At 30.5% G+C, this 20,585-nt stretch overlaps 1 protein-coding gene, 1 long non-coding RNA gene and 1 pseudogene across 2 annotated transcripts in view; 2 read left to right on the top strand and 1 right to left on the bottom strand.

Annotated features, from left to right (window-relative positions):
• The first annotated feature begins 8,037 nt into the window (after window positions 1-8,037).
• LOC147813933 (zinc finger BED domain-containing protein 5-like) lies at window positions 8,038-8,973 on the top strand (annotated as a pseudogene).
• A 4,065-nt stretch (window positions 8,974-13,038) lies between these two features.
• Window positions 13,039-16,592, bottom strand: LOC147813934 (uncharacterized). Its single transcript, XR_015432632.1, has 2 exons — window positions 16,452-16,592; window positions 13,039-13,985 (listed from the first exon to the last, which is right to left on the bottom strand). It is a non-coding gene; the product is annotated as an uncharacterized LOC147813934 (long non-coding RNA).
• A 2,387-nt stretch (window positions 16,593-18,979) lies between these two features.
• Ass (argininosuccinate synthase) overlaps window positions 18,980-20,585 on the top strand; it is a 33,657-nt gene continuing 32,051 nt past the window's right edge. The window contains exon 1 of the mRNA XM_043046714.3: window positions 18,980-19,282. Coding sequence (XP_042902648.1) covers window positions 19,187-19,282 — 96 coding nt within the window. The 5' untranslated portion in view covers window positions 18,980-19,186. The remainder of the gene's footprint in view (window positions 19,283-20,585) is intronic.

The raw sequence follows: 20,585 nt of genomic DNA on the forward strand, positions 1-20,585 counted from the left end.
ATCACCTAAGTCAAACATCATTGACTGCGGTCAGTGTGCGGGTGGGTGACCACTTGGATCAGTCTGCGAAGGTGCGCGGTGTTGGTCCTCGTTAAACTGTTCTCCCGTTAAGTGCTCGACTTCGCGCGTTGATCGTTGGGCTACCGAAGCGAGGGTACAACCCCATATGCAGAGGATCAAAGTAGTAATGGCATGTCTGCGTGTCGTCCTCATGGATGTTTCCCAGACCGTCGCTAATAGCCCATTGTGCAGCTCTAATGCGACGCAAGTAAACTACAAATACAACAAATCTAGTGGATGCACCGCGAAGATCAGGGAGAATTTTTGATAGTGCTAGAAGTTTATTATTTAAGGGATGCGTCCTACGTATTTTGTTTATGTGTCACAAAAAGAGGATTTTTTTTTATTAGTCCTTTTGAAAAACGTTAATTTTTAAAAATCTTGCTCCATTTTACTTCCTTTTCAGATTTATGTCTGTTAATGTGTACATTGTGATTGAAATTTCCATCAGCTTAAAAATATAAGAAGGAAAAAAAATGCTTGCAATCTTAAAGAAAATTTTATAACTTGTGTTGTCATCAAGCACACATGGCTGCCAACTACTATGCTTTTCGGAGGAAAAAAAATTTATTAAGTGGTAGATAATTCAAACCTAAAACTTTTGTTAATTTTGCTAAAATTTTAAAAGCCTCACCACAGAAGAGCAGGCACATACAGATGTTTCATATGAAATTTTGAATCATTGGTGTTGAAAATAACTTCAAATCAAATACACAAAACAAAAAATTATATATTGGAACAAAATTTTCTTAAAAAAGCGTAGAAAGTTGGCAGACTTTGACACAGAGCCCTAGTTTAAAATTTGAGCACTCTAGCTAATCGGAAAGTAGTCACGATTCAATCAATTATAAATTCTATTTAGCAATAAAATTTTTTGGAAACTGTTGAAACTTGTACTGTCCTCGGGCACAGAGCCATATTACAATTCTCCTAGAAAGACTATTAATTCCAGAGTTCCTTCTAAAGTCACGAATTATAAAATTTAATAAGATCTCATGAGACTAAATGAAGTGAATATTCCAGTCCGGCGGTTCCCAAATGTTGTTCCGCATAGAATCGCAGAAGTTCCGAGAGTTAAAACTTCTTATTTTTTAAATTAGTTATGATTTTTGAAACTTATTAAATTTATATCCAATTAATAAATTCATTATTTATCTAATATCTCTGTTTTGTGAAATAATTTAATTAAAATGTTTGTGAATAAAAAAAACAATATTTTTTCTTATAACAATATAATGAATGAATTGTGAAAATAATATGTATTTGAAAAATTGCATTAGAACTTCGCATCGAGTAAAAAGAGCCAAAGTCAACGATAAAGAAGTATGTTTCTCTGATAACTATTCCTAACTTTTATTTTCGTTTTTATGTGAGCGAAAAAGCCCAATTTTAAGGCAAATATTGATAAAACAATATGATGAAAAAATTTCCTTTTTCATTCATTTCCTCAGTATTATCAAAATAATTACTACTCTTTCGTTAATCAATGTGTTCACAGTTGCTAATGAAATTTATTCATTTAGTCCCGGTGTTCCGCCAAAAGAAGGTCGATCATTATAGGGTTCCACAGCCTAAAAAAAATTGAGAACCCCCGGTATACATTTGTTCCTTTATTTTAAAAGATCCTCAGCTTCTTAAAACAACGAGTTCGCACACTCCTACACGAGAAAACCTTACTCTTGAATTAATTGCGCATTAAAACTGTAGAAGCATTCCCTGTTATTAAATAATAAACACCCTTAATCACATTTCCTGAGGCAAACGCAAAGTGTTTTTCCGCACGAGTGGCACTTGATTAATGAGGTTGGAGGCTATGACAGAAATTGTAGTCCATGAAATAGTAGCTTAATTCAACAATTGCTTCAGGGAGGGATATCAAAGCGATTTGGCTTTAGATAAAGACCTGTCGTCCATAATCTCTAGAAAGTACCGCCCTTAGCAACCACATAAGATAGTCATAACTATCGATTTTTAGTTTACTCACTTCAGGAATATTCCCTGTTTGTCACTAATGAACAGTAAAAAGTTAGTTACGTCCCAGATCATTAAAACTCAGAATGATGAAATAATTGCAAAACAAAAATATATGCTGCATTTAATATTGTTTTTTTTTTACCCTTTTATACATTTAGTTATTGGTGTAACTTGTTTAGTTGACTTTATGCTATTAAATTGAGTAAAACATGTTTCTCTTAGTTCATCCCATCAGAATAATTATTGAAAATATTCAGTATCCTATGGAATGATACTATTGCTCGCAGACAGTTTATGATAGTCAAAATTTACCACTGTCAAGTAATTTTCTTTGGTACTTATCCCTTTCGTAAGACACTTATTTCCACAATATCTATTATGGCTGGTCAGTATTAGTGTAGTTTCTATAATTACCGGATATATCACTATAATACTTAGTACCTATATTAGTATATTTGGGTTCAAAGTTACAAGGCTGCGGAGTTGACCATTGATAGTCGTAAACTTAGAATTGGGTCAGCTATTCAACGCCGGCTATAAAATAAAATGAAAAGGCATGTGCCCATTACCTAAATTAACGTAACGTTGGTGACAATAATAGTATGACGATTTTTGTTTCTTTTTTACGAATTATTTCCACTTTTCCATTAATTTTGCCTTTCATTACGTAACTAATTTTTTCCTCTTTTGAATTCCCGTTGAATTTTAAAAGAATTTTAACATTTAACAGTAATATTTTTATTTACATTTTAAAAGAATAACTATAAACAAAATTATAAGCACGCCGTTTCAGATCATTTTAGGAATACTAATTTGGAGACGTAGTACGCCCATGCTAACACGTTCACGTTGATCATTGAATTTATCTGACATAAAAAATAATTAAGTATTAAAGTGCGTGCAGTAAACTCTTTTTTAATCAAATAGAGCTATAAGCTAGCAAACAATACTGATGTTATCTTTAAAATATTCCAAGAAAAATTATCTATTCAAAAACAATAGCTCGCGTAACCAATAAGAAAATTCCATTTTTTCAAACGGCTCTTCTAAACGATCTATTAAAATTGTTAAAGTTATATCTAGTTTAAAATTATATTTAGATTGTTTATTTTGATAGAAGTCTTAACTTTAGAAATAGCTCTATCAGTTGCTGAAATCTTAGAAAAGCATCAAGTTATTGTTATGTTGAAGAAAATCGAATTAACTGTTATTTAAACAATTTTTTGTATCCGAATACAAAGCTTCTGAAACGATTGATTTAAATGTTGAGTTAATGGACAAGATCCGGAATCAATTTTACTGTGTCATTACATAAAATGTTACATGGTAAAAATTAAAAAAAATCAGAGGCGCGTCTTTCAGACTATTATGTCAAAAAATACAAATTACTTACTGACCTCAAATAAAACTCAAAGGACTTCGAATCAAATAATTAAACTCTACTATTACGTTTACTATAAAAGGAAGATTTATTAACTAAACAATAAAATTACAGCATCGCAGTTCCACAAAAAACAAATCTCTTACTCAAAAAAAACTATTTACATTCTAAACCATCACCATGGCAACCAAAAAACTCTTCTCTTTGCCATCTATAAACTGATATATAATAAATAAATTATTTAACAAAAAATACGATGCGCATAAGCACATAATATTTTACAATTACATGCTACAATCAATCACTTCGTAATATGATTCACATTGTAATAACTTGTAATCAAAAGACTTTTGATTCCGCAATCCGTAAAATATGCTTCCATTAAGTATATAGTCACTCTTTAATATGCATATATATATATATGAGGAATTCACTTGAAACTTGTTTTATAGTAAAATGTGAGCGTCAATTTGTTCAAAAATACTCATTATTTATGTCAAGAAATAAGTATTCAAAATGTTCAAGAAAAATTACTTTGGAACAAGCCATTACACTTTAAGTGAACATTTCGAAGAACGCTTAATGAATTTTTTCTAATTTTTTGAGATGAAGAATTCATTTAAAACTTATTTCTGATTAAAAAGTGAGCGTCAATTTGTACAAAAATATCCAAATATTTCAGGAAAGAGGCACTCCAATTTTTAAGAAGACAAAAAATGGAAGACAATTTTCGAAATGTTTAAACTTTTTTGCAATGAAGAATTTGAAGCATGTCTCCAATTAAAAAATGAGCTTCAATTTGTTCAAAAATACACAGATGTGTCTAGAAATAAGTACTCAAAATGTTTAAGTAGCATTTGTTTAGTCCAAACCATGCTAAGTAAAGAGCATATATATAGTGAACATTTTGGAGTTCAATTTGCGAATTTTTTGTTATTTTTTTGAAAAGAAGAATTTATATTTGAAATTTGTTTCAGATTATAAAATGAGAGTCAATTTGTTCAAAAATACCCAGATATGTCAAGAAATAAGTATTCAAATTGTTTAAGAAGCAGTTGTTTAGTTTAAAACATTCTACATAGAGAGCATATATTTTTACCATAATGGAGGACACTTTACGAATTTTTAAAAAAAAATTTGTAAAGAGGAATTCATTTGAAACTTGTTTCGGATTAAAATGTGAGCGTCAATTTGTTAAGAAATACTCAGATGTGTCAAGAAATAAGTACTCAAAATGTTAAAGAGTCATTTGTTTAGTACACACCATATCACTTTCCTATATGAACAGGAATTTCTCATTTTAACGCTTTAAAAGCAATTAGAAATATATGCATGCATACTTACATATTATACCACATTGCAGACCCCCTAATTTGAATATAATTGATATAGTACTCACGGAGTATAATTGATATAGTACTTCGGTATAGTACTCACGGAGTTTGAATATTATAGGTTTATATTTCGGAGAGATATGGGGCCATCTATATATGCAGTATATAAGCTACAATTTCTTCCTTTTAACACTATTTTATGCTTTTTGAAATTTATACATACATACTTAAATAGTGAGCCCCATTGCGTGGCTCCTAATTTGTCCATAATAATTTTATTTGGTATGCTATAATATGTTATCGGATCGAGTTTGAATATTGTGGGTTAATAGTAGGAGGCAATACGGAGCCATTTATATGTACAGCCTTTAAAGTGCCAGTCCCCTTTTTTTGAATAATTTTTTCCCGTATAATTTTTTCTTTAAATATTTTTAGTATAGTATCTTGTAATATAAAACCTGACCTAATTTGAATATTATAGGTTTACATTGCGGGGAGATATGGGACTACATATACAAGCAATATATCAATAACAATTTCTTCCTTTTAACACTATTTTACGCTTTCTGAAATATATACATCTACTTAAATAGTGTGCCACATTTTGCGCCTCCTAATTTGCCTATAATAATTTATTTTGTATGGTACTATAATATGCTATAAGATAATACCTGACTGAGTTCAAATATTATAGGTTAATAGTTAAGAGAGATATGAGACCATGCATATATACAGTTCATGAGCATCAATATCTCCATTTTAACGCTTTAAAACGCAATTCGAAATATTAACATACATGCTGAAATATTGTGCCACGTGGTAGGCTCCCTAATTTGTCTGTACTTTTCTTAGGTATGGCACTATAGCATATTAAAATATAAAACCTGACCGAGTCTGAATATTATTGGTTAATATTAAGGAGAGGGCCATCTATACATGCAGTATATAAGCAACAATTTCTTTACTTTTACGTTATTTAACGCACTTTGAAATTTATACGTACATACTTAAATATTGTGCCACACTGCGTGCCCCTTAATATTTTTATAATAATTTCCTTTGGCATGGTACTATAGTATGTTATAATGTAGCACCAGACCGAGTTTGAATGTCTTAGGTCAATATTGAGGACACTTAGCGAATGTTTTGTAATGAGGAATTCATTTGAATCTTGTTTCAAATGAAAAAGTGAGCTCCAATTTGGTCAAACATTTTCAGGGTGCATTAACCAAAACATGCTACATTAAGAGCATATATGTTTAACAGAATGGAGGACACTTTGCGAATTTTTTAAAATTTTTTGCAATGAGGAATTCAAATGAAATTTGTTTCAGATTAAAAATCAATTCGTTAATTCGTTCCAAGCGTCAATTCGTTAAAAAATACCCATAAATGTCAAGAAATAAGTACTCAAATTTTTAAGGAAGCAGTTGTTTAGTTTAAAACATTCTACATAGAGAGCATATATGTTTAACATAATGGAGCACACTTTGCGAATTTTTTAAAATTTCATTCAGGGTGATTTCTTTAAAAGTCATTTATGGTTATCAGTTCTTAAATTTGGTTGCATTGCAACTCACTTAACAGTAGGAATATTACCTTTTGTCAACAAAAATTAAATTTATTGATCAGTAAATCTTTGACATAACTCCAAAAGTTCCTCAAAAGTGCATTGTAACCCCAAAATTGCGATGAAAATGCATTAAAAAATTAGTCACCAATCGTTAGTCAATAATCGTTTGCTCAAAAAATTGTGTTATTTTTTCTTAATTCTGCGAAGTTATTATTTTTTAAAGAATACACTCTAAAAACTGTACCGCTGATTTCAGAGGCACATTTGGATCGTTTGTGCCTCTGAATTTTAAGGGCACAACGTGCCTTTAAAAATGAAAGGCACAATGTACCTCTGATTTCAGAGGCACATTTGGATCGTTTGTGCCTCTGAATTTTAAGGGCACAACGTGCCTTTAAAATTGAAAGGCACAATGTACCTCTGATTTCAGAGGCACATTTGGATCGTTTGTGCCTCTGAATTTTAAGGGCACAACGTGCCTTTAAAAATGAAAGGCACAATGAACCTCTGATTTCAGAGGCAAAATCAGATGTACCTCTTAGCTTGAAAAGTACATTGTACCTTAGATTTTGCTTTTATGAACCACTCATTGAAATAAGCATTTAGTGCATTGTTTCTCAACGGGGGCGATACCGCCCCCCGGGGGGCGGTGGGAGAATGCTGAGGGGCAGTGAACTTGTTTTGGGCTGTAGGGGGGCGTTGAGTATGTTATGGGCGGTAGGGGGCGGTGAGCATGGTTAGTCATTCAAATTTAGTTTTAAAACTCCCAAATAAAATTATTAAATTAAGATAAATTTAATAAGTAAAATAAATCCTAAATTAATATTAAATGAAAAAATAAGAATATTCGATACATCATTTGCACCAGCAATAAGACGAACTTGTACGACACCTATTCTCCGTTTCGAAACAGTATTGCAAAGCGCACGAGTCATTTATTTTTGCCTCTGACTTTTTCAAACCATTTGGCTCATGGTTCAACTTATTTAAGTCGTTTGGCGAAAATTTGATTCATAAATTTCTTATATCTGGGAACGGCTTATTTATTTTGAATTTTTTTTCTTCTTTTTTTTTACTATCGAGCAATAAATTTGCGGTTTTATTTTCATCAAATTTAGACTGGAAGAGCAGCGCAGACCTTCGAGAGTTACATATTCATTAGATCTATTTTTAGATTTTAGTGCGGGGTGACTACTGTGCTCTGAACTATTGGACGGATAGGCGTCAATTTGATATTCATATTCGCTTATTAATTTTAAATCGAAAGTGTTATGCTGTTGGTTTTTTTAGAGTAAAATCATTATTAGAATGAGAGGAAATTATTATTATTTTTTTAAAATTCGAGTGTATTCTATTTTTGCTTTATTAGGATCCTCAAAAATATTAGGGGGGTTATTAAATCACAATAAAGATTTTGGCAGACAGCTGCCGTTAATGTTATCGGATTTTCTAAGACTGTCTCCTATAGCTCTGACTCATTCAAGCCATTTGGCGAAAATTGAAGTGCATGCTCTTTTAGTATAAATATTTGATTTGATCAGTATTTCTTATGATAGTTTTCATTCACTCCTTTCAGTTTTTTCCCAGGTTTCGATTCGATTTTATTGTTTCTTTGGCCAGGTACGTGTGTGAATTAGTTTTTTATAGTATATTATTCATTAATTTTAAGAAATAGTTGATTTTCTTTCATCGTTTGCATTTTGCTGTCGCCAACAATGTCGTTTAACAAAAAGAAGTGTCGTCAATACAATGCCACTTACTTGAAGTTTGGATTTGTTCAATCACCATCGAACTCTCAACTACCTATGTGTTTACTTTGTAACAAAGTTTTATCGAATGAGGCCATGAAACCTTCTCGTTTGCAGGAGCATTTGCAAAAAATTCACCCTGACAAACAGAATAAAGACTTGTCATTTTTCAAAAACATCAAGGACAAGTTTCTGAAGGCACCTTCGGTCTCAGGCTTACTAGCAACCTCGTCCCAAAAATGCGACGATGGTTTGATAGCCTCTTATAATATATCAAAATTAATTGCCAAATCTGGAAAAGCTCGTACCATCGGCGAAGAGTTGATACTGCCGTCTGTTAAGGAAGTCTTAGAAACAGTTTTACACCATCCAGCCGCATCTAATGTAATAAAAAATATCCCATTAAGCAACGATACAGTTCGGCGACGAATTGATGAGATGGCGGAAGATGTTGAGTATTCCTTATGCAAACTTTTGATATCTAATGAATTTTCCCTGCAAGTTGATGAATCAACCTTGCCAAGTAATGAGGCTTTATTGTTGGCGTATGTCCGGTTTGTTAAGGAAGGAAAAATTTTTCAAGAGATGCCTTTTGCTCGAAGCTTGATTATAGATACCAAAGGAGAATCTATTTTTAACACTGTCAAAGATTATTTTAAAGAGAAAGACATTCCTCTTAGGAATATTATGTCTGTTGCCACTGATTGAGCTCCTGCAATGGTGGGTCGACATCGTGGGTTTATCGCCTTTTTGAAGAGGGAGGTACCAGATATTTTAGCTGTTCACTGTGTGATTCACAGACAGCATTTAGTTGCAAAGAATCTCAGTGACCGCTTGCATCAATCATTACAATACGTTATCTCTGCTGTGAACAAAATTCGCAGTAATCTTTTCAACGATTGATTATTCAGACAGCTATGCAAGATAAACGATGAAGAATTCAATCGTTTGCTACTACACACTGAGATTCGCTGGCTTTCCAAAGGCGCCTGTCTCAATAGGTTTTGGAATCTTTTCGACTCTGTGCTTGAGTTCCTGGAAGACAAAGAAGTAGCTCTGAGAGACAGATTGCTAGAATTTAAGATAGACGTTGCCTACATGACAGATTTATTTGCAAAATTTAATGGTGTTAATTTACAACTTCAAGGCGATGAACTCAATTTGATTACTTCAAAATCAGTTATTTCTGCCTTTCTAAAAAACTTATTTTGTGGAAGCAGAATTTTGGTAGGAATGAGTTTAGTCAATTTCCGATCTTATCGGATCTTAAAAAGAATGGTGAAATTTCCTGTGATGATACACAAGAATATTGTCAACATCTTGAGTCTTTGCACATGGACTTTTCTAATCGTTTTAAAGATGTGTTGACCCTGGAAGTCCCTCAATGGGTTATGAACCCTTACGTGAATATTGAAACAGCAGAGGTTCATATTCAGGAGGAATTGGTCGAACTTTCAACTAATGAAACTTTGAAGGCTAGCTTCCAGAATGGTGATCGTCTCACAGAATTTTGGCTTCAAGATAACATAAGTCGCCTCTACCCTGGACTGTGGGCTATCGTCAAAAAATTTTTAATTGCCTTCCCTTCCTCCTACCTTGTCGAGCGAGGATTCAGTGCTGTGACGGATCTAGTCACAAAAAAGAGAAATCGACTTGAAATCGTGCAACGAGGGGACTTGCGTCTTCACCTCACTAAAAATATTGAACCGAATGTTAAGAAACTAGCTCTGAACCATCAAGCACAATCATCTCACTGACATAGTAACTTGATTGCTTCGTTGATACCACGTTTTAGTGTAAAAAATTATTTTTGATGTTTTTTTAATTATAAAATTAAGTTTAAATAACTCTTTTTAGCATAGATTTCTTTATTTGTTTTCTCATTACCGTATTTATTTTGATTATAACAAATAGATTGCGATTACCTGCCGGGAGAAAAGTATCGAGTTAACGTTCACAATAATTTTTTTAAAAAACCAAGCAAAGTTAACGCGTAAGATTATTGCTTAAAAATGTTACCTCTTATAATTCAGCTCACCCTATGATCCAAATAACTAAATTTTCACAAAGGGGGCGTTTAAACTCCTTTTTGTTCCTTAAGGGGGCGGCAGCGTTAAAAAGGTTGAGAACCTATGATTTAGTGGTACCAAAACCTGTTATTTACCAGATTTGAACACACTTTTTTTTTTACCTATTTGTAATTTGCTTGCACTTCATATAAAAAGGGGTTTACACTATTACCAAGATATTAATTATAATAATTCTTAATGAAAAATATTTCTGAATTCTTTGAATATTGGCCACTTGAGGTGATCATCTCAAGGGATTCCATCTAAGGCTTTTTCATAGGCAATTATAAAATATGTAAATTTACACAATTTCTTTAATTATGTAGCGTTTAATGATACTTCAACAATTTCAATGATGTTTTTCTAATCAGATATAGGTATAAAAAAATAATATTTATTTCTGTTTATTCCAAGTCAATATAATTCATGGATTTTTTTCCAAAAAGTTATCCTCAAAATGGAAATTTCTTATAAATTTAGATATTTTTTAAATATTTAGAGATTTAATAAAATAGCTTTATAAGAATCAAAATTAAACACTAAATATCATGAAATCTAATATCTTTTATTTTCACACATAAAGAACAATATTACATAATTTAGTAACAGTTGCACACAAATATGGAAAAATATAGAACTTTCACAATATTTTAAAATTATAGATGTAGATTTTGAACAATTTGTATGTTTTATAACATCAAATATGTTTAATCAAATGACTTTACAAGTGTAAAATCAAAGATTTCTTTCTATTGAAATGAATTTTTTTTTAAAAGCCTGATTTTGGCGAAGCATATTAACCCATTAGGCGCCATCATTCCCATTTTGGGAACATTAGCTTTCAATTTTTTTAGAACTAACCCAAGTTCGTGATTTTTTTGATTTTTTTTAAAAAAATCAGATTTTTTTGATTTAAATCAGATTTTTTTGATTTTTATTCAAATACACTGTAAGAACTTTAATTTATGATTAAAAAAACTTTATAAATGCTTAATCAAAATTAATAATAAAACTATATTATAACAATATTTAGAACAATATTTTAACTTACTAAAATAATTTTTCATTATAATACATAGCTTTGAATGCATAGCAACCATTTTGAAACAAATGCATGATTGAAATTTAAGGACTAGTTCAAATAGAAAATTTAAAGAATACTTTAGTAGTCTGTCTAGGTTTTTCAAAGATAACTATTTTGTGAAAATGTAGACATAATTTTTGAAAATTAAAAATTTGGATTTATCTTTTCTTACGAGACACAAAAACAAAATGTTGAGAAAAAAGTATTTTGTGGAATTGTTCTACCGTTTTTCCTAAAGTTGTGTAGGTACCGGTAAACGGTAGTAAATTTCACTTGGACAGACCCCTGTACTTTAACTATTCAAACAGAGTTTCAATTAGCAAACCATAATCTTAATTTAAAATTTCCTTTTTTTTCCGTTTGATTTTTAAAATGACAAAATAAATGTAACAGATTGTGTTTATAAATGTAGTCATTCATCAAAAAATAAATATTTAATCTATATATTTTTATATTAAAATATTCACTTTTAATTCTATATCAAAATAGATACGTTAAGCTAAAAATATTTTTTTTTAAAAAATCTATGTACTCATAGGAATTTTTTTCCACAAAATTTCGTTATAGAAAATCAGATGTCAAAGATACTGTAAACATATTATGAGCAAAAATACCAGTTAATAACCCTACTGTTTCAAATAGAGTTTGAAAGGGAAGAATGACACTATATCAGGAAAAAAATATCTGAATTTATTGGCCTTTTTCTTTTCTTTCTATTTTTGGCAAATTGGGTATTTTCTTTTTAATATGCTTTTGAAAAAGCTTCAAAAATATACATTTTCCACCAATAAATATAATGTAGATTTTAATTCCATGCTTTTTCTTTCAAACGGTAGAATTTTAATTAACAATATTTACATTATTTTTTGAAAAAATTCATGTTTAATAATTACTTTCTACAGCTATGCAAGTCTATATTAAGACAGCATTAAATGTTTACTTTAATCTGTGCTTTCAATCTCAAGAATCAAAAGACTTTTAAAATTGTAATTTTCAATATGTTGGAATTTAACACACACCAAGAAAGAAAGTAATTTCGTTAACTAAAATTAATTAATGCAACAATTTATTTAAAATAAATTTTGAAACTAAGAAAAGAAAATAATAAAAGTATCAATAATTTAAAACACTGTTTTTTAACTTTTATAATCAATATATATAAAAAAAAATTAGTTGATTTAAATCAATGATTTTTTTAAAAAAATCATTTGATTTAAATCATGATTTAAATCGTGACTTAAATCAACAAACCCTGGAACTAACTGCACTTAATATTATTTAATTGACAATTTTATTTGAGCTCTGAATATATGAAAAGCATTTTGCAATTTTTTTTGAAAGCTTGTTTCAGAATTTTTATTTTTTATAGTATTTTAAAAATCGTGAAATTCCGCATTTTTATCCCCAATCATTAAACATGCATTTGTTTTATAAATATTATTAAAATAAAAATTATTTTAACTTAAACTTGATTACAACAATCTAATGTACAAAATAAAACTAATCCATAGAGAAAATGTACAATGGCTAGTTTACAATTGAAGAAAAAAGACCTTGTTCCCTTTTGGGGGAAAGTATTGGCGAAAGCTGTTTTCAAACGAAAAACAAGATGCAGATTATTTTAGCAGAAAAATATTTTTTCATGACAATAATATATGCACTAACTTAATAACGCAGAACATAGCGTCGTTTCAGGTTTATCTTTATATTACTACACTAATCTAATACGTTGCCAAAAATAAACCTCAATCTATGTTTATTTCCTCCCCTCAAACACGATAAAACATCTGCATTTTTCAATCTCTTCCCCATTCATTGCACGTTTACTCCTCCCCAACAGCAAAATGACTCTAAATTTCTATTTGCATTTTTATAAAATAATTAATTTATAATAAATTTGTATTATGTTTAAAAGTTTCCTACAGAAAAAATCTATCATAAAAAATTTCTAACATTTTCCTTTGGCTAAGAATTTTAAAATCTGGCAAATAATTTGAAATACTTAGTATAGGCTATGTATATATATATATATAGTAATATCATAATTAAAGGTCAATAAAGAAAAAGTGCTGGTAAAAAAAGAAAACACAACACTGGAAGCAAAATTATAATGGCAAACATACTTAATACAATGAGTAATTTAACCAGTGAGAATAGCCTAAACCAAATTTACAAAAATTACAGTTTAAAATAAAACAAAATTAAAAAAAATTAGCACTATAATGAGAAAATAAAATATCATAGTAAAAGGTGATAACATATAGATAAATTTGCTTTACAGAGTGGAACAACTGTAAGTCAATTTTACTTGGAGATGGTAAGATTCGTTTAATGCAGACTCTTATAAAAAAAAGTCCACATGTTTCGCAGAGAACTTTTATTAAAACATTTTCCAAATTTTGAAAAAAATCAAATGACACACATTTTTCTCTCTTTTAGTTTTCACTAGTTATTAATACAGAATCACAATAATTCGGAGAAATAGCAACGGACATTTAAAGGTTGTATCCGGAAGAAAAAATGCTCAAGTTAAACACTTTGCTGGGGGAGGTACATGGGCAAAGCATTTGCAGAGGAGGCCTGATCAAATCCTTCCCACAGCATCCACATTATTTATAGTTTAGCATTGACCACAGTGCTGATGTAAAATATCCTCAGAGGTAGTTGGATCATGGGTTTGAGTCCCCTGGACGCCAGACTAACTGTAGCAGGCTTAGTGGTTTTCCTCTCCATGTAAGTGTTTTATCATGCATTCAGCTCGGCTAGAACATTTAAAACAGGACTTATCAATGTAAGAGTATTTTATTTGAATAAGTAGTTAAAAGTTTCTATCACAATGTACACAAATACATTCATGAAGATTTTATTACATTAAGAATAGGTTTAGCTAAAATAATTTTTATATATAATATTATTGAACTAATTTAACACGTTGAATGCCATAGGGGTCACCGGTGACTGGTGCTGAGTTTTTTCGTAGCGCCACTGGGGTCACCGATGAACGGCGAAACCTCGATTATTCGAAACACATAATTCGAACAAATTTTTAATGCTCTAATTTTTTTTATATTCTTATTATTACTAAAATGAATATACTGAAAAAATCATTTTGGCCAGACGGGCAAGCCATGAAAATTAGTGTGGCATTCAACATGTTAAAGAAAAAAAAAAGTGTAAATCTATCTAAGCTTAAATACATAAGAAAGTGCAAGGATTGTTTTTAACACAAAACAAAATTGGAGTCAACAAAGAAAATTCAAATGTAAATCGAAAAGTAATTATTTATAAAAATAATTATTATTTATAAAAATATTTAATAATTAAAAAAATTTTTTTGCATTTACTGGAACACAGTCAAGACAAAGTAACAGCAAAAAAAAAACTATTAATCATTTAGTTATACTAATAATATAAATTTAGATTACACAAACATTAAATTGCCTTTCAGATAGCAAAAAAAAAAAAAAAAAAAAAAAACAATTTCACTGCATCAAGTTTATACACATATCAATCCTTACAATCAATATATTTTCTTTCTAATAAATATTATCAAAATTGCTTCGCTTCATATTTTTTTTACTACAGTTCAGGAAAAGCATTAGTTATAGATTAAAAAAAGTTTTTTGATAATGTTATTCTAAGTAACACAGGTAAGGTAGCAATAACAATAAAAAATAAAAAAAAGTTTCTTAAAAATTATTATCACTGATGCTGAATTAGAAAGTTTTACTAGGTAGCTTTTCGTAGCAAGAAAACATGGAGTATAAAGTGTTGAGCATTGAATATGAAGTACCAAATATTTTTTTAATAAATTATTCAGTATATATCGATAAAGCATTAAGAATTTATCTTGGAAAATGCCAGTGACACAACAGCGATTCTGCATATCTAATCCATTTGTGATCCAATGAATGTTATGCAAATAATTTTTTTATTTTTTATATATAGTTATTGATATCAAAATTATGTAAATTAAACTGCTCTAGTTAACAATACTTTAATATTTTTTAAAAAGTTCAAGCTGTTAAGTACTTGGCATTATATTATTTTAAACAAAGAGCAAGGTACTCATCACCGCCCATCACTCAACCATGACCAAAAATCCTATTTCTAGGGCTTTACTTTTTAACGGCCATGGTTAAAATGCCATGTAATTTTGATACTGGTCAGATAAAGTGGACTCCGCTTGAGCTAGCTCGTTTGAATCTTCTGCATGATAACCAATGAGAGAACTTTCACTTGTGGCATAATTTATATGCAAAGTATACACGCCAGTTGTTTTATACATTGCCAGGATCTAACTCATTACCCTAGTTCTCTAATAAGCAGTGTGAAAGATAATTTAACCAGCTGTGCCACAAGAGCACCCTGGAGCAAGCTATTAATCCTTTTTAAAAATCAAATAAATTAAATTTCAATTTGAAATGCTAAAATTTTTAAAACGAATTTCACAGTCATAAATAATTATATATCCCATGTTATCTATTTTGAGTCATAAATTCAAAACTAAAATTTGAAATTATACACTGAAAGCTGTGATGTTAGAATAAAACATTTTTAAACATTAGTACTTTTTCAAAAAAAATAATAACTAATTAAAAATTTATAAATCATTAGAAGATTGCCTTTTTCTCCCATGCTTACACCATATTTAAAATATAAATAAAGCATAATCTTATTTTTTTCTTCAGGTTTATATCAATTGTAAGTTTAGTAACAGTTTGAAATAATTATAATTAGATATCAATGTCAATTGTTTTCTAAAATAGCTAATGATTGAAAGTATACTTTTCATGATTATAATAAAAATTCGAAAACATTCTTCGTTGTTTTTTAAATTATTCAATCATTCTGTGAGAGAATTTCTGTGATAGCTCTCGAATGTAAACTAAGATAAACAAAAAAGCAAATTGGTATTTCAAATAAAAATGATTTCTTATTCATAGCAATCGCCACATTGAAAACCTCATACAAAATTATAATCAAACACTACAGAACAAATATAGGGCACTTTAAAAACATTCCTCTTAATATTATAATGATAAAACATAAATAATACAACTACAACAGAAATGTAAACATAACTAGGGTTAGCTCTCTCGCTTAAACATTTTTATAAGATTTGTAGCATTAATAATTCACTAATAAAAATTGAAATGTATTAATAAAAAAGATGCCGTCGTTACTTAGGAATTAATATAAAAATAAGATACAAGTATTAAACTTACCAAATTCAAGCATTTTTATAACATCAATAGAGCACATTTGTAGAAAACTTCTTCCATCGGTAGCGTGGATGCGAGGGGACAGAAAACGTATTTCGTCATAAAATTTTTCACTGATGTGCGCATGCGCTTGTTCTCCGTTACATGATCGTACCGAAGAAAAAGAAATGAAGCGAATTTCAGAGGCACGAAAGTCTTTTTGTACCGCGCATTGACTGGCGTTTGCTTTGGTACCTTTAATTTGTTGTGGTGCCTCTCATTTTTAAAGGCACATTAGTTATGTGCCTCTTACGCGAGAAAATACACGGTACATTTAGCCTGTGCCTCTGAAATCAGAGGTACAGTTTTTAGAGTGTAGGATACGTCCAAGAACGTTTTTGAACTGCATATTACTTTACATCTACATAGTTTGTAAGTTCTGTTAGATTTCAAAGTTAATTTTAACTTATTTCTAATCTAGAATATTTGATTCACTTATTTTCGTCCTCCGCTGACGAAACATTTATCCTACCATTAAGCATCAACCTAAACATTACCAAGTAACCGAAATAGTTAAATCGAAAATTCTACGATGCGACAAGAGCCCCGAAGGTGCGTTATCATAACAAATTCGATTCTGATGATTTCAGGCGCATGTTGATGAGGGCACGGGTTCACGAATAGTTTGCAATCGCGGAAGGAAGCGGGAAAGATACGACTTATAAAAAAGTTTTGTGATACAGAATCAGCAAGATATTTTATTTCCATTTCCGAAAAAGAACATGAAAAATGGCGCATTTCCACTCGAGGCTATTTGCGTAGATTTATTGATTTCCGATTTTGCTGAATAACAAGTTCCCGTAAAGAGAATATTGAATAAGAAATATTCTACATACAAGATATTTCATTCTTTTCTCGCCTCGGTACGTTATTTGAGAGTTTAAGAACTAGAAAAGAGCGTTCGGAACTCCAATTAGTGATTTTTTTCCCGCTCGTCAGCAAAACTTTGAGAAGAAAAAGAAACGAAAATTGCGATTATTAATAAGGAAAATATATTTTTTCTCAAAGGTTTTAAAGAATAATGTGTCTTACAATTTTTTTATACAGAGCGTTTTTCAATAACTTAAACTTGTCATAAATTTTTTTTTCTCTTAATGATATCAGAATCTAATATAATTTTTTTTTATCTACATCTAATTTAAATTGAGCTTTTGGATTTTTATACACAAAGGAAAAAAATATTTATTAGTATCTGCTCTACAATTATTAATGTAATTTGTTTTAAAAAATTTAAAAGTACCCAAGTGTTATTCATATTCGTAATTATAAATGTCCTTTATATAGATAGACTCTTCGAATTAGATAGTTGTACGCAAAATAGTGAACATACGCTTAGTACTAAGATTTTTTTAAAATTGAAAGTATACAGGATATTCCCTTATAACCATGCCGCAATAAAAATTTGCATTTCATAAATCAAATTTTTTTATTTAAATAAACACAAACGTTATCAAAATCTGAAGAATTATTATCAAGCTCAATAAAGTTAAAATGGAAACAAAATCTTTGAAAATCTGATTACTTATCGAATAAATCCAAAAGGCAACTCCTTACGCTTTTCCATACTAATTTAATGGTTTTCAGAGATTTTAGTTCCTTTTTGTTTAAATTGACATCGATAACGATTCTTTAAAAGTGATAACGTTTTATACATTTAAATGGTGATTAAGGAACACCCCATGTACCTCATTAGGGCAAAACGAAGTCCTCTTCCCCGTTCACAACGTCTCAGAAAATGTAAGCGTTTATTTGGTTTTTCGTAAAATTAAAGCCATCAAATTTATCGCAGTTTCTGTGCAATGATATAGATTGTGAGTAGCCCCATTTATTTTTATTTGTAAGTATGATTTGAGGGTATCTTTTCCTTTCTGTTTTTTGGGTTAGAATCGTTTCGAGCTAAATAAAGCAGGGATTTCTTCATGCTGTAGCATAATAACACATGAAGCAACGTACGTCACTAAATCCATTATAATTGTGTTAATAGTGTTTCGTACAATGTTTCCTACATCATTATAATTTCTAACACCGTTCAGTTTTATTGTTTGAACAACCTATTTTCGTAATCGTTTTACCATGAGTTTGGCGCAGTATAGCCTCATCTGACTCTGGCGCTCATTTCCTTTTATGAATCAAGTATGTTTCTAAACTTATATTTATCTGACATTCGAGGGGTTTTGCAGATGCCCTCAATGCCTTCCAATAAGTCTACAATTTCCGTGTATGAAGATATGAATCAGAACCGCACGGTTTCCTCTTTAAATCGCCACCTAATAAGCAAATAAAAAAGATACAAAGTACATTACGCAAAAGTTGCTTTAAATGTTTAATGAGCTTCAAACTGCCACTAGTATCTTAAGTAAACAATCGGAATCGAAGGTAGCATTTAAGAATAAGAAATGATAAGAAAATTATCATATTTAACAATGATTTTTCCTTGCCTCCTGCCGCTCTTCAAGAACAAATAACATTACTTAATATTAAGTGTTCTCCAAGGTTGAAATGATAAAAATTCGCTGCTGGTTTCTGTCCAAAACTCATCAGGGACAAATCATGTTACTTTGTAACACGTGACCATCGATGACGAGATAATGAGAAAAAATCATCTGTCTGAAGAAGCCAGCATTACTTCTTAATCCAGAAGTAGTTATTACTTGCCAGTTAGCGCTAGCAGTTAATATATTGGATTCTGATTTTTAAACATGAAAAGTGTAGTTTTAGCTTACAGTGGAGGATTGGACACTTCCTGTATTTTGGTATGGCTAATTCAGCAAGGTTACGATGTTATTGCTTTTATGGTAAGTTAATTTAGTTATGCTTTTTGTTAGGAACCTGGAAACACCAACACTGTAAAAAAAAAGGATTCTGCTTCCTTCGTGTTGACTTACGGAATGAAGTGTCATATCGAAGCAATTACTTTACTTACTAAATAGTTAATTAATATCTTTTTTATTTTATTCATTTAATATTTTTTAACATTTCACTTATTTTCGCTTAATTTTATTCAAATTAATAACACTGGGGGCCAATTTTTTTTTATAGTTGCATGAGATTTTTTTACCAGATCTTAGATGCCTTCGTGTAACTGATTTCAAATCTGCTATCTGTTTATCACGCCAAGATACAATTTTTTTTTTAAAATAACATTTTTATTCTGTTTTTTGTTAAAATATATTAGTTTAAAAACGCTATTTAACAGGGGCTTGCTTAAATGTTGCTACTAACTTCTAGGAGAGTTCGGGCTCATTATCAGGTTAAAATTGCATAGAATTCCACGCCCGAAAATATCATAAAAATATAAAATTATACGCAGCTAGGTGTTCTTCCTTATTATGAACTGTTTCTTCGTGTGCTTCTGAACAGATAATAATAGTTGTAACTGTTGTAGTTGTAGTTAATTTGCGTCGCACTAGAGCTGCACAATGGGCTATTGGCGACGGTCTAAGAAACATCCCTGAGGATGATCCGAAGACAAGCCATCACAATTTTGATCATCTGCAGAGGAGATGGCACCCCCGCTTCGGTAGCCTAACGACCTGCACGCGAAGTCGAGCACTTTACGGTAGAACAGTTTAACGGGGACCCATACCGCACCAATCCTTATGCAGACTGATCCAAGTGGTCTCCCACCCGCGCACTGACCGCAGCCAGAGATGCTTAACTTCGGTGATCTTCTGGGAACCGTGTCTTAACGATCAGTCCACTGCGGGACAACAGATCATAATAAAGAAGCGACCCTAGCCGCGTATAATGTCATTTCCGGGCATTAGCTCCTAAGTAATTTTAATCCTGATAATGTGCCCTAACTCTCCTGGAAGTTAATCGCAATATTTCTCGACCTTATGTAATATATTGCGTTTTTAAAGTTGTATATTTTGACAAAAATAGACTTCAAATGTCATTTAAAAATCTGTAGTTTTAGGAGCAAAATCTCTCACACCCAGGATAGGCAAGATCAAGTATTTATATGAATGCAACTAAAAATTTGCTCCCTTGAGTCATTCATTTTTTTATTACTTATTTCTAATTCTTATTCAAATTTATTAGATTTTGAAGTTTTTTTAAAACTCACAACCTTAAGAGTTGATAACTAAGTTCAAA

The sequence above is a fragment of the Parasteatoda tepidariorum genome, chromosome 3, assembly GCF_982258835.1.
Source record: "Parasteatoda tepidariorum strain Cologne lab strain chromosome 3, Ptep-v5.0, whole genome shotgun sequence".
Classification (NCBI taxonomy): Eukaryota; Metazoa; Arthropoda; class Arachnida; order Araneae; family Theridiidae; genus Parasteatoda; species Parasteatoda tepidariorum.